This window comes from Monodelphis domestica, chromosome 3 (genome assembly GCF_027887165.1).
Source record: "Monodelphis domestica isolate mMonDom1 chromosome 3, mMonDom1.pri, whole genome shotgun sequence".
NCBI classification, from domain to species: Eukaryota; Metazoa; Chordata; class Mammalia; order Didelphimorphia; family Didelphidae; genus Monodelphis; species Monodelphis domestica.
This window is the reverse complement of record NC_077229.1, coordinates 103,280,649-103,295,083: the sequence shown is the minus strand read 5'-3', so window position 1 is coordinate 103,295,083 and position 14,435 is coordinate 103,280,649. Positions and strand designations below refer to the sequence as shown.

The window sequence follows — 14,435 nt, the reverse complement described above, 5'->3', positions numbered from 1 at the left end:
TTTGGCATCTTGGGAGGAGCTAATAGCATTGAACTGATAAGTCTTTCTCTATAAACTACTTTTGGCATTACTTACAGGCTGATCAACTATTGTTAGATATTGATATATTAGTTTGTCGTTGATATTTCTCTTCTTTACCTGAAGCTTTGTTTGTTTTACTGTATTGTTAGAATATGAGAGAGGGTGTGTGTGTGTGTGTGTGTGTGTGTGTGTGTGTGTGTGTGTAAGTAAAATGCCATCTAAACCCAGTTTAGCTTTGCACCTTTCCTGCCTATGCCAGGGAAATCGGTGTTTTAGCCTCCATTGTACGTCTTAGGGAAAGAAAATTTTAAGCAAAAGCAAAATTCAAGCAAATTCATTGCTTGAATAAACAAAAACTGTATTGATTTGCTGCTCATTGTTCTTATGCAACCAAGAATTTCTTTAAAGACACACACACACACACACACACACACACACACACAGCTTAGGGACAGCATAAGGATAAGAGTATAGTATATTGTTATATTTTGGATAGGGATACTAACAAAAAATAAGATAGATAATCAAATAGAATAAGGTTAACTTAACATTATTTTGTAAACATAAGTAGGTTAACATTTTAACTAGAAAAGTATATAGCTTAGCATAAGTTAATAAGTGATTAATAAGGAAAACTGTTGTATTGTTACATTGAATTTACTCTTTGGATTTGAGAAAAACCGGTTTGCTGTTTCAAAAATTGTTCACCCATTGCAACATTGCAATGCAATTTGTATTATCCTTTCCTACCCAAAACTTTCCCATATACCTTCCTTAGCATAGGTAGATAGAATCCTAGATAGAGTAAAATAAGAATTTATTAATTTGGTGGAATAGAACATAGAATAAGAATAGGAAAAGACTGTGTTTTTAGCAAAAGACTAAGGAAAATAAAAACCAGAATATTATATGATGGGAAGTGGATGGAATGTTGAGGATCAACAATTGCATGAGGCAAGAATGACAATTGGGATCTGAACAAAGACTTCTGGAAAATCCTCCTGAGGAGCAGGGGCTTGAGGGCCAAGACACAGAATGGAGGGAAGGAGAAGCTATTTCTTGGGGCCATTCAAGACACCTATGGAGATTTCTGTCAGACAGAAATCCCAATATTGTGGTTTCCTGTTTAGACATCCCTGGTTCCTGTCAAGTAACCTACTTTCTTCAAAGAATTGCATTCCATGAACTATTAATACTGGACTCAAATCTGTGAGCAGTGCTCTCCCCTATTCTGCCTCTCCCCTGGGTATGAGAAAACCTTGTATTTTTGTAATGAGTTTTATTTAGAAAGAGATTTAGGGTAACCTGAATCTCTCTAACCTCAACCCTTTGCCCCAATCAACAATTAAATCTAACAAGCAGTCAGATAGCGAATTCAATCTTGTTTATTTATATCTAGAGAGTAAGCCCATTGGCAGACTCCATCTTGTTGCCAGTTTTCAGAAAGACACAAGGAGGAGGCTTGTGAGTGCCCCAAATCTGGATTGAGGTCCATCATACCTCTCTCCTTGTAGAGAAAACTTCTCTGCCACCCTTGAGGGCCAGCACAGCTTTCTCCTTTTTCTGCTTACTCCTACTTATGTACTTCTAGGAGAAATCATAGAAATATGACTAGATCTGCTAGATTTGTTATTGTGTCTTAACTGTGTCTGCAAAGTTAACACCCTAATAGACTTGTATCCCTCTCTGGACTATGCCCTTTTCTTAAGTCACCATTTTTTCCCTGTCCTCCACCTGAAGCAGAGGACTTCCTTTCTTTCCCAATTCCATACTTGAAATAATCTCAGTAACATCTTCTGTATTTTCCTTTGTTCCAAACTCAGTAGTTAAGATGTCCCAACTCCCTGACAATGTACTTGCTATTTTAACACTATCCCTTATAGGAGCTTCCTTCTTTTCCCCTAATTTTCAGTCTCTAATTTTGCGCTGCCTTTCTTGCTATCTAGAAATTCTTTCAGATCTTCTGAATCCTAAAAAATAAACAATCTTCACTTGACCTCACTGATCCTTCAAGCTGTCCCACTGTATCTCTCCTCCTTTTCACAGCCAGGCTTCTAAAAAAACCTGTCAGTTTTCAGTTGTCTCAAATTTGTTGCCTTCTTGTAATTTGACTAAAATCCACAGAACCCTTCTCTCCAAGGTTACTAGTAAGCTCTTTATTAATGCTAAATCCATTGCTTTCTCTAGCTAACATACATCTAGACTTCTTGACATTGTTGACTATACCCTCTTTCTGGAGTTTTTTTTCTTCCCCCCCCCCCCCCCCCCCCCATTTTGGGACAGTGCTCTATTGTGTTTCTCACCTAGGTATCAAGGTGAGAACCATGGATATAGAGAACTGGGACTAGAGTCAGGAAGACCTGAGTTTAAATATGGCAATAGACACTAGCCATGTGACCCTGGGCAAGTCAACTTTATTTATTTTTTTCCTCTCCCCAAAAAATTAATTAATTATTTAATTTAGTCAGTTTAGAACATTATTCCTTGGTTACAAGAATTATATTCTTTCCCTCCCTTCCCTCCCACCACCTTTCCTTTTTCAACTTTAAATGGGAGATAATATAAAAGCACCTGCCTCTCAGGATTGTTGAATCAAATGAGATATCTGGAAAACTTTAACTCAGTGTCTGGCACATAGTGGGTGCTTAATAAATGCTTGTTTTCTTCTTTCTATTTTTACTTGTCAGGACCAGTTCTTCATGATCTCTTTTTCAGGCACTTCAACTTTGTCCTGTTCCCAGTTGTGTACTCCATGGCTCTCTTTGAAACCTTATGGCTAATTTCATCAACTCTTATGGATTCAGCTATCATCTCTATGTAGATGACTCACATATTAACTTTCTCCTGAGGTCTAGTACCATATCTCCAATGGCTGAATAGTTATCTCACCTCATAAATGTTTATTGATTGATTGATCAGTACTTGGATTGTCCTTTAGGCCAGTCATTCAAAATGTCCAAAATTGGGACAGCTGTGTGGCTCAGTGGATTGAGATCCAGGCCCAGAGATGGGAGGTCCTAGGTTCAAATTTGACCTTAGACACTTCTTAGCTGTGTGACCTTGAGCAAGGCACTTAACACCCTCCCCTCCCCACCCCCACCCTTTCCACTAACCCTTATGCTTTTCTGCTTTGGAATCAGGATACAGTATTGATTCTTAGACAGAAGGAAAGGGGTGGGGTTTTTTTGGTTGTTGTTTTTATTTCAAAAACAAATATCCAAAACAACTCCTTTCTATTGAGGGCACTGCCATTTTTCTGGTCACCTGGATTCAGAACTTTGCAGTCATCGTCACTTCTTCACCATCCCTCCTCATTACATTCAGTCACTTCAATAAAAAGTTGGCCTGTTCAGTTTGTTCACCTTGGGTAAACTGACCTTTGATGTAAATCTTGGTAGGGAGTTACTAATGAGGGGCTCTCTCTGCCAAAAGAGATCTGTAGTTGCCTTAAGCTCTCACTGAAAGTTTGTGACTGACTAGCCCAAGGTCATGTAGTTGAAGCAAGAACTGAAGGCCTTCTTGGTTTTTGGTTTTGTATCCCTAGTGCCTAGTGACAGTACTTGATGAAAGTAGCTGAATTAAAAGTAGGGATTGCCAGGTATAGAAGAGAACCCAAATGAGCTGTAAGTTGTCTTCCAGCTAAGATTCAGGAGTTTCCCTGCCCATGGCCATAGCCTGAAAGATAAGCAGTTCTAAGAATGGCCTAGCTTTGGACACATTTGGGAGGTAAGAAGAGTTAGCAAGAGGGCCAGAGGAATTTACTTCTTCACCAAACTCCTTTACATTTTAAAGATAAGCTAGTCTTTGGAAAGGCAGGTACTATTACCAAGGCTGGGAGTAGAATTCAGACACCAGAAGGCACAGGCTGTTCAGATCCCTGAAAGGTTCCATCCTTTTATGGATGTGGACCTCAAACATTCAAGGAAAGTTCTAATACTTCAATACCCTTCCTTCATGAAAAGCAAGATTATTTTAGGATGTCTATAATGAACAAGCATTCATTTTCTACTATATGCAAAGCACTGTTGTGGACACCATGGCTACAAATACGTATCTTACCATCAAGGAGTTTACTTCTTACTTGGCTGCTGCAACATATATAATTAATATTGGCTTCATACAAGACAGATACACTGTGACTGAGTGCAGGTGGGAGGGAAACTTAACAAATAGAGGAATCAGAAAAAATCTCTTGAAGGAAGTGGCACTTCTAGGATTCTAGTAGGCAGAGGTGAGAAAGGGAGAGCATCTCACATGGAAGAAATGGCATATTGGATATGAGAAATAAGTAGGCTAGTTTCTCTGGAGCTTAATGTGAGTGGATATGATTAACATAAAATCAGTTAAGAAAGATAGGATAGGAGGCATCTGGGTGTGGCTCAGTAGATTGAGATCCTGGCCTGGAGACAGGAAGGTCCTGGGTTCAAATATGGGCCTTAGAGACTTCCTAGCTGTGTGACCCTGGGCAAATCATTTAACCCCTTATTGCCCAGCCCTTTCAGCTCTTCTGCCTTGGAGCCAATATATAGTATTGACTATGATGGAAGGCAAGGGCAAGGGCTTGGGGGGCAGGGAAAGGACTTTAAATTTCAAACAGAAATTTGTATTGTATCCTAAAGGCACGTGGGAGCCATCTCTGCTTCTTGAGCCTAAGAGTGATGGGACCCATACTATACTTTAGGAATATTAGTTTGACAGATGTGAAGAATGATTGCACATAAGTATAAATTTTACCACTCCCCAAGTGCTCTGTAATTTCATTTGCTTGTATATCCTTTTACACAAAAACTAGCAGTCAGTAATTTTTGTTGTATGTTTAATATTAGAAACAAATCTGAGTGAAAAGAAAATACATCCACCATTCCACTGGAAGGATCCAAGATGATTCTTCCTGGAATTCAAAAACACTTTGGAGGCATTTTGTGATAGTATTCTCAAACCAGCTCAAATTGATGATAAGAAATATTTTCAAGTCAAGCAAAAATCTGGGAATAGTAGTCCTTTAACTGTGTAATAATGTTCTTACCACACCCCTCTCTATGATAGGTTTCCTGTTTTAACACTCTTACAGCTAGTAGTATATAGGGGGATAAAGCCCTTTTTAATTTAAGACTTACAACAGACAACACTCCAATACCATCTGCCTTGACTTGTGGTAACTTTTTAGTGCCCCTCAGCCCTTTTTGACTTCAACTAAGTGGTCTGTGAACCTTGCATGAGGGTGCCCCTCCCCCACCCCCCACTGCATCTTTTTTTATTCACTACTGACATTACCCATCTATTACATAGATAAGTAATATAAGGTAACTTTGAAGCCTTTTTTTTTTTAATGACACATGTGTAGTATAGTTAGCTATCAAAAGGCCCGTTTAGGAAATGGGATGGGGATACAGTTGCAGACATAAATCAAGATGGCAGCAAAGAGAATACCCCAGAGCCTCTAGTATTCTGCTAGAGAGGTGGAAACACACCTTGTTAGGTGAGTCTGTCAGTGTTCCAAGCACAAAAGGAAAGGTGAGTATATCCAGTGGCTGGTGTACCTGAGCCAGATCTCAGGTACTTTTCTCTGTCCTGGCCAGACGCTTCTCACTTTCAGAGGTGTTTAGTTCTATTTTATTTGTGTAACCCTTGATGGGAAGTTCTTTTACTGACTCCCCAATTATTTCTCTGTGTCGGCCTATTGTGGGAGGGACCAACTGTTAAGATTTGTTTTTGATTGTTCCTGAGTTTTTTATTGGGGAGGGGGTTGCATTGATGTGAATGAGCCTACCACACTTAAAAGGAATAAAACAAAACAAAATTTGTAGTCGAGTCATTTGGGTTTCGAAAGTCAGATTAATTTGAGCTATAGCTGCCCCAGACCTGGCTTTTGCTGTTTCCCACCTGTTGGCTGCCTCTGAACCGTTTTAGGTTTCCTCAGCTGCTTAACAAGTTTTCTGGATGATAAGGCAGTAGAAAGTTGCTCAGAGGAAGAGTTAACACAGGTCAGTCAGCTTTTCCTACTGAGAAAACTGAAGTCTTTGGATTATCTGGATCTCAGTGAACCAGGTTATATTCCCATCTATTCCTATTGAGTAGAAGGATATTATAGAGCCTTCCTTCCATATTGCATTTGTTATTGAGGGGAGACAAAAGAGAGGAAGTAGGAAACATTGTTGGGAAAAGAAAGTAAAACTTCCACGTGAGTCGCAGCTAGGATGGCAGACTTGATAGCCAACTTGGGTTGTCTTTGTTTTAGTCTTTATTATTTACCTGATATGTACATTAGACTGAGGTCTAATGAAATACCTTTCATGGGTTTTTATAAAACTCACATAATATACTTTTCAGATATAAAAGGCCCAGTTCAAATCCTTTACAGTACCTATATAGAAAAATCTAGCTCAGGAATAAAATAACATTCTCCACATCTTGACAACATATTTCTGTTCCAATTGCTCTTTTCAAATTGCTTTATTAGAAATCACCAATGATATGTAAGATCTTTTCTTTCTAATTCTTTACTACTCCAGTACTTGACACTGCTGACCATTGTTTCCTTCTGAAAGCCCTCTTCTTTCCTTTGTCTTCAAAGTCATTATACTCTCGGTTAATAATAGTATCACATATTTATTCTTAAGTTTCCAAAGAGTTTTCCTCAGCACAACTTTATGATATAGGTGGTGTGGACATTATTATCACTATTCTATAGATAAGGAGATTGAAACACCCTGAAACTGTGACTTGCCTATAGTCTTAACAGCTAATGAGTACTATATGAAGATCAGTTGAAGGAACCAGAGTTGGTTAATTTGGAGAATAGCCTCAGGTGACATGATAGTTGTCATTAGGTAATTCAAAGGATTCTTTTGGGGGAGGGGAAATGGTTCTATTTGTGTTACTGGACTCTAGGGGACAAGAAGGAGCAATGGATAAAAGTTTCAGAGAAGTAGATTTTGGTTTTTGTCATAAGGAAAAACTTCTAACTTTTAGAACTCTTCTCAATGTGGAAGAAGCTGCTTCAGGAGGTGGTAGGTCCCCCCTTACCCTGAAGCCCTTAAAACAAAAACTAGATAACTTCTACTCAGTTGTATTGTAAATAAAAGGGATCGTTTTTCATTTTTTAGTTAGACTACTTTGTCTCCTATGTACCTTCTGCTTCTGAAATTCTGTCATTTGGCCTAAGGTGACCCAGCAGATCGTTAGCCTTGTTGAGGTAATCTTGCTTGAGAATTGTATGGTTAGAACTTAGTTTTGTGGGGTTCAAATGACTAAAGGAGGGGGGGTGGGTTTGTGGGGAGACTACCTCCCTTTTGTGTTAAGCTTTAGAGCAAGTGCAATATGCTTTGGAAAGAACTGGAATTCCAGAGGAGTTTGGGTGAAGAGTTTACTTTTACTTCCACCTCTGTTCTATTTCCCAGGCAGGCAGAGCATTATTTTGTGTGGGAAATTTTCTCTTCATAAGGAATCAACAAGTATTAATTGCTATATATTAGGCACTATGGTAGGTGCCTGAAATATAGCAGTTAACTGAAAAATACAAAAAGATACAAATAGAAAGAATGAAACAATCCCTAGTCTCAAGGAACTTACATTCTAACAAGGAAATCAAGTTTAGAAGTTTTTAATGGTTAAAGGAATCTCCTTGCTTACTTTACTAAAGAATGGTACTATTTTTGTTTTGGAGAAAACCTAATGAGTAAAAAAACCATGCCCTTTCATACCTGGGGACCATGGTCTCTTCCCTGATGGCTGCTTCTTTAATTGCAGGCACATAGCCTAAGAGGAAGTAAACATCCTTTGGAATCACTTGACTGAGTGAAGACAGTTATTTTGCATTTGTCTTTTGAGACTGCCCTATCTACAGCATTGCCCTCTGAGCCCCCACCAGCCTGAATCAGGCCATGATGCTGGTTTTGTGCAGTTGTGTGGTTCCTGTGCTCACACTGGGGCTTCGTGGGAGGAGTTGGAGGAAGCGCTTGCGCGCATGCATTTGTGTGGGTACCCACCAGGTCTATGAAGCTCCATTTCCCTTTCCTTCTTCACAGTGTACTAATGGTCACTTGATGTGCGCTGGCTGTTTTATCCACCTACTAGCAGATGCCCGGCTGAAGGAGGAACAGGCCACATGCCCCAATTGTCGTTGTGAGATCAGTAAGAGCCTCTGCTGCCGAAACCTGGCTGTGGAAAAAGCAGTGAGTGAGCTGCCGTCAGAGTGCGGCTTCTGCATGCGCCAGTTCCCCCGCTCCCTCCTGGAGAGGCATCAGAAAGAGGAGTGCCAGGACAGGTAAAGCGCCCCCAGTGGCTGCTCTCTGCCCCTTCCTTCCTACCTTCCTTCCCCCTTGCCGTAAGTCACAGCCCTATTGGAGTGGGCTTTCTCAGTTCCCTGGCTTTGCCACTTATTAGCTGTCTGACCTTGGGACAGTCACTCTACTTCTGATCCTCAGTCTCTTCACCTATAAAATGGAATTGAACTTACATACTCTACTTCCCAGGGCTGTTGTGAGGACAGACTTTGTAACCGTAACATGTTAGAAATATTTTTGTTATTCCTTTGCAGTGGTGACCTCTGGCATTGTGGACTGGGTACGTCATGAAAGCTAGGATACAGGCTATTTTCTTTTCCCCCATCTTTCTAGGAAAGAGCCTCTTAAGGCAAACTTCTTACCTTTGAGGTTAGGCCCTGTTTCCTTCCATGGGAGTCTAACTTGATCTTTGTTCAGTGTTGCTAGGTTTTCTTGGTTTTTAGCTAGGATAGGTGATGCTGTTTGGACAGGTATGGCTCTGAGGTTTGGTAGTTGGCCTCAAAGCAGTGGTGAGGCAATTAGATCTGGACCCTGGTAGTAAAGAGGCTATTAACTTGAGTTGCTTCTAGAACTCTGCCATTGGTCAGTTTGCCTTTGAAGGTGGGAGATTTGGCATTGAATTTGGGATATTAAGAATTGCCTTTTGTACCTGACACCTTTCCATAGAATCCCTCATTACCATTGTCTTTCCTGGTGTACTAGGCCAGGCCTGATTTAACTATTCATAGTATTTCCCAAAGGCCCAGATTGGCTCAAAGTTCTTCCTAAAGATTGAAGTAGTCCTTTGGAGAACATGAGCCCTTCCTATATCCTTTCTTCTTATATTCATTCTTGTACTCGTGAGGGTACTTTTTCTGAGTGGGTGCTTGTTGGGAAACCTCTGTGTAATAGCACCAAATTCTGTCTTGTCCAGAAAAAAAATGGAATCCATTTATCCTGGATAAAAGCCATTGGCTTACTGCCTGAAGGTTGGCTTAAATTCCTGATGTGATGCTAAGGGTTAGGAAGATAGATTCAAGAAGATCATGTGCCGCTCGTCCATTATTAGCCAAACCAGTCTCAGAGTGTGGATGGAGAAGAAGAGGCTTCTGCACTTTATAATCAGTGGCATTACAAACCTTGCTTAATCCCCACTGACATTCATCTTGCTTGAGTTCTGGCTGCTTTGAGATATTTGGCACTCAGTTCTCATCTGGTACTAGAGAACTGTGGTTTGTTTTTTTCTAGGGGTGGGTAGAGTTTGAGAACCCCTGAGAGGGTTACATGGATGAACAGAGCCAATCTTCTTCTCAGGTTTTAGTCTCAATATAGGACTACTCTGCTGGAAATCAACCTTGCTTCCTTGGAGCTATTGTGCCATGGTTAACATTAAGTAAGAGGAGGATAGGGAGAGCTTGATTATTCTCAAGTTAATGAAAAATGTGGATAATTCTAATTCCTTGCTCTTCCCATCTCCCTTTGACTTAATAGTTCCAGAATGACATTTCTGAAATGACCAAGGAGATATTTCTGAGGAACCACACAGAATTACAACAAAATCTTGCACTGGGGATGGGATAGACCTCAGCCCTGTAGCCATACCTTCAATTCTTTAGTCAAGTTTAAGGCCCTAAAAGCAGAACAGAAATTATTGCAGCTTCAGCCTCACAGAGGAATTTAGAAACTCAAGAAGAGGCTTGATGACTCAGTGAGCCTTCTGAGGGTTTCTTGAAGGAAGTTCTAAATCCTACCTTCAGAGTGGAAGTTGTGAAAGTGTCCCCATTCGGAATTGGTGATACAGCCTCATACTTGTGCCAGCTCTTTCTTATGTTATAGCTAAAACAGGTTTTGATTCATCTTTCCATTTCTTTTATCTTACTATGTGTGAGCTTATTTGCTAAATAAGCCCTTGATCATTAGACTAAGATTTAGTTTCTGGATATTGAATTATCCTCTGGGCGTGCCTCTGTACTTTTGGTACATGCTGCCAGGTTCTCTAGTCTTGTCCTTCCCATGGAGGAAGAAGACTGCCATCAGGGAAATGGCCCAAAGTCTCTACTTATGAACCAACCTTAGGCTAGGAAATAGGCCTTTCATTAGAGCTAGGGGATCCTGGAGTTGTCATAAAATCTTAAAAAATCTATTTGGGATTGTGATTCTAGGTGACTCTTGATATTCTCCTGCTGCAAAGCAATGGGCTTATAGTCAAATAGTGACCAGTCGCTATATACTGGTTCTGGGATAAGGCAGTTCTTTAGTTTGTCACAAACTCTGTTATTACTTTTCCTAGATCCGAAGTCAAGGAAATGCTTTTTTGAGTTTTGGCTTAAATTTTCTTATAAATAAAAAAAGGGTTCAATTTTCAAGAACACTAATCCATATGCCCTGTTCAATGACCTTTCTTGATCTTTTTTAATAGTAGAGCTGACAAATAGGATTTAGGAAACCATGAGTATCCTATTGGCTGAATGAAAATCCTTCTTTTTTGCTACTCTTCCCATTCTTATCCCCTTTTCCAAACCATTTGATTCTTGTCTAGCCTTAGTGATTGTCAGTCAATCCTGATCAGTAGACTGAGGTTAGGGCTCTTCCCAGCCTGAAGCACCTTAGAGAGAGATCCTGTTTTATTGTGTAGGGCTCATGGTCCTGGTGGTCTGATTTGGCTCTTCTCCATGCTTCCTCCCTTCCCAATCACCTCTCTACTCTGATTAAATTTAAGAGGTACAGACTTCAGTTTAAAGTATGAGGTGGTCTATCAAATTTTCTTGTAGAAATAAGACCATAGCCCCAGCCCCAGCCATTGTTAGAAGTCATTTAGGGCTTGAGCTTGTATAGCACCAGGAGTCTCCTAGATGGGACATTGGCTGCCTGCCTGATTACAAGGCTTCTGGGACCTCTTTGCCTAGTTTATTATCTTCAAACTTCATTGCCTTCAAGAACTATAAAACTATAAAAACTGTAAAACACTGAATAGGAGGCATAGGATTGCATGCACATAGCAGGTTTTAAACCAGTTGTTGAATTGAATGTGAGACTTCAAATAGGGTCAGGTAGTTTTTCTTAATCAAAAAAGTCTTCATTATATTTTGGAGTGCAAAAGTGAAGTAGTACTAGCATAGTATGCCTTGCCTATGTGATGCTATAGTAGTACATGAAGGATATAGCAAAAACAGGATAATTTGTGTGTACTATGAATCTAGGGCTCCACATTTACTAACCTGTAGTGCCAAGATTTGAGGCTGGTGCTGATTATTTAGGGCAGAACAAATTCAGGGTTCTTCATTGTACATGCCCTTGGGTTGTCCCAGGTGACACTGCTGGGATAAGGCAGGGTCCTGCACTCTGCCCTAAAGCCTGCAGGATCTTTGGCTATGCCTTCTATGTGCATGCTTTATGTCCAGAGTCTCCAGTGATGCACATGTGCATGTGTGTCATCTTTCTGGCAGGGTCACGCAGTGCAAATACAAACGCATCGGTTGCCCATGGCAGGGCCCCTTCCACGAGCTGACTGTGCATGAAGCAGAGTGCACACATCCCACCAAGACTGGCAATGAGCTAATGGAGATTTTGGATGAGATGGACCAAACCCACAAGAAGGAGATGCAGCTATATAACAGCATCTTCAGCCTGCTCAGCTTTGAGAAGATCGGCTACACAGGTAATCATCTGAGAGGCTGCGAGGGGCCCTGGGAACTCTGCATCCTCTGAAAGTTTCCTGAAGTATATTTTGCCATGTATCTCACCCATGGCCCCTCTTTTCCTAAAAAGCTGAACAGTGACTATCTTCAGTCATTATACTAAGTGTGTACTTGTAACCCATTCTGCCATGGAAATGTAGTTCATCTGTGTGTTCCCTCTCTTCTCAGTGAATGTAGAGGGATGGTCTAGAAGTATTGACTAGAATGGCATGTTAGGGGAGGAGGGGAGAATAGAGACATATGTCCAGGGTGTCAGAGGATGCTGAAGCTGCTCAGACTCCTTGGAGAACAGGATTTATGTGTGCTGGGCTGAGCTGTGATATGATGTGGTCATCCCCTTGTTGGAGGTAAGATAGTAGATGCAACCACTTGCAAAAGTGTCAAAGACCAGTGAGAATTTAGAATCTGAAATCCAGGAAACTGTTGCTATGACCCTTTTTGTCTTCTTGAAAATCAAAGTGACATCTGACAGTGTGCTTGCTGACAGACATTCCTTGTCTGCCTTTTTGGCTAGGATCCTGTGCTTCAAGAGAATCCCCTGACCCAAGTGGGTGTTACAAGTCCTCTCCTTGCTGGCGGCCTGGCCCTGGGAGGGGGAAGTATGTGATAGGTCTCTTCCAAATTCATCTCATGTGAGTTTTTTCCCCAGTGTTCAGAACTTAGGAAGGAACCATAGCAAGGGTTGTCTTTGGTTGGCTGTGTGCTATGGCCCAACCTTGAGCCTATTCTCTGCTTTCTTAAGTACCTAGGAACCCTGGCTTAGGTGCTAATTAACCCCAATATCGGGGAATTAAGGGGCAAAAGTCTTGGGATGTGGGGTGATGGGAGGATCGGGGAAAAGCAATTAAGAGGAATTGACAACTAGCATTACCCCATAATGCATTATCCTGGACAGAGAAGGTAAGTTGGCCTGTTGCTTATCTCATTGATAATCTCTTGCAACTCTTGTAGATCTCTCTGGTCAGTGGTTATCATAGGTTAGATAATATGGATATGAACTAAAATATATGGGTGTGGGTCTGAGTTGAGATGGGATAGGGTACCTAATTTTCTGTTACCCAGAAATGACTGACCCTTGAGCTGAGCTGAGAAGTTCCTTGGGGGCCCTGGAGTCTCTTGCCCTCCGGAGAAGAACAGCAGGGCATCCTTGTTCTCGAGGAATTAATCAGCAACACATTGTAAAAAGCTGTCAAAGAATGTCTCCCATTTAGAAGATTCAGTCATCAGACTTAGCTGTGAAAACCCAGTTCATCTGTCCTAGGTGCTGCTGAGACAGAACGGTAACAGAGCTGTTAAATCCTAGCTGGCTGGATCTCGTTGGATCTTTGGCCTAGGAGTGGGACTTTTAACAGGCAACAATGCCATGCTACAAGGGGTCTCAACATGCTGGGGCAGCTGGTGCCATTGTGGGAAGCCCAAGCCCTGGCCTCACACAAGAGTCCCTGTCTTGGCACCAAAGTGCAAGGCTGCACTTGAGAGAAGAGACTTGTTTCCCAAGGTGCTGGGGACTGACTGGGGCTGTGCTCTGTAGTGGAATCCTGAGTTTAAGGACCTTGTTCTCCATCACTTAGTCATCCTTGGGAAACCATGGGGAGGGAATAGGGCTGGTAACTACATCCTATGCAGTCAGTGGGGCTGGAGGCCAGATTAGGACCCCTCTCCTGACCTCTGGAGGAGACAGATGCTAGAGAAGCAATTGGGTTATGATTGATTTCAGGAAAATGATGATGTTGGTCCTAGACTAATACCATAAATTGTGTGTAGCTTGAAATAACTGGTCAACAGATATGTTGTGCTCGCTCAATTCTCTCTTATAGAAAATGTTGGAAAATATGTACCTCTGTATGATTTGCACAATAAGGCTGTATATGTAGCTGTGCTTTGAGATTTCTTGGTTTGTAAAGACCTAACACATGGAAACTACCTGCTTGATCCAGAGTGATAGCTTGAGAACATTGGCTATGCCCTCTGGTGGACCTGGCTGGCTAAGGGTTTCCTGGACTGAGCCAAGAGGACTGTGTCTGGAAAGGTTTGGTTAGTTGTATTTAATTTACTAGCCTCTTTGCAAATCTGAGCCCAGAGCAGCTCAACCCAATGTATTGTTTTCTTTATACATAATCTATACATGTATCTCATCTGGCATTCTCTGTACCCTTCTGAAAACGGACAGTCTGTATTTCCCTTGCCCTGCCCTCTGGTTTGCTCTGCGGCGATGCCAAGTCTGTGCCTTACCTTGTTGACGGCTGTGTATCCAAATCCAAATAAAATGCACATTGTTCTCAGAACCGTATCCTGTCTGTGTGTTCTGCTTGTTCTCCGCCCCTATTCCAGTGTGGGCACACCCAATGAGCTAGTCTCCCAAAGCCATGAATGGTACCAGTTGCCAACTCTAGGAGCATCCCTTCCCTCCCCCCCCAGTGCCTGGCAGGGACCTGTAGACAGAAGAATTTTT

The 14,435-nt window shown here is 41.5% G+C and overlaps 1 protein-coding gene across 9 annotated transcripts in view; it reads left to right on the top strand.

Moving 5' to 3' along the window:
* Positions 1–14,435, top strand: part of ZFTRAF1 (zinc finger TRAF-type containing 1) — a 53,755-nt gene that overhangs the window by 32,114 nt on the left and 7,206 nt on the right. For 3 of the 9 annotated variants that reach the window (XM_056822891.1, XM_016432046.2, XM_007488795.3), the window contains exons 2-3: positions 8,049–8,287; positions 11,732–11,943. In XM_056822891.1, coding sequence (XP_056678869.1) covers positions 8,067–8,287; positions 11,732–11,943 — 433 coding nt within the window. In that variant the 5' untranslated portion in view covers positions 8,049–8,066. Of the gene's footprint in view, positions 1–3,202; positions 5,177–5,477; positions 5,501–8,048; positions 8,288–11,731; positions 11,944–12,497; positions 12,616–13,045; positions 14,269–14,435 lie in introns of those variants that run through there. The other 6 variants (XM_007488797.3, XM_007488796.3, XM_016432044.2 and 3 more) reach the window with 6 other exon arrangements.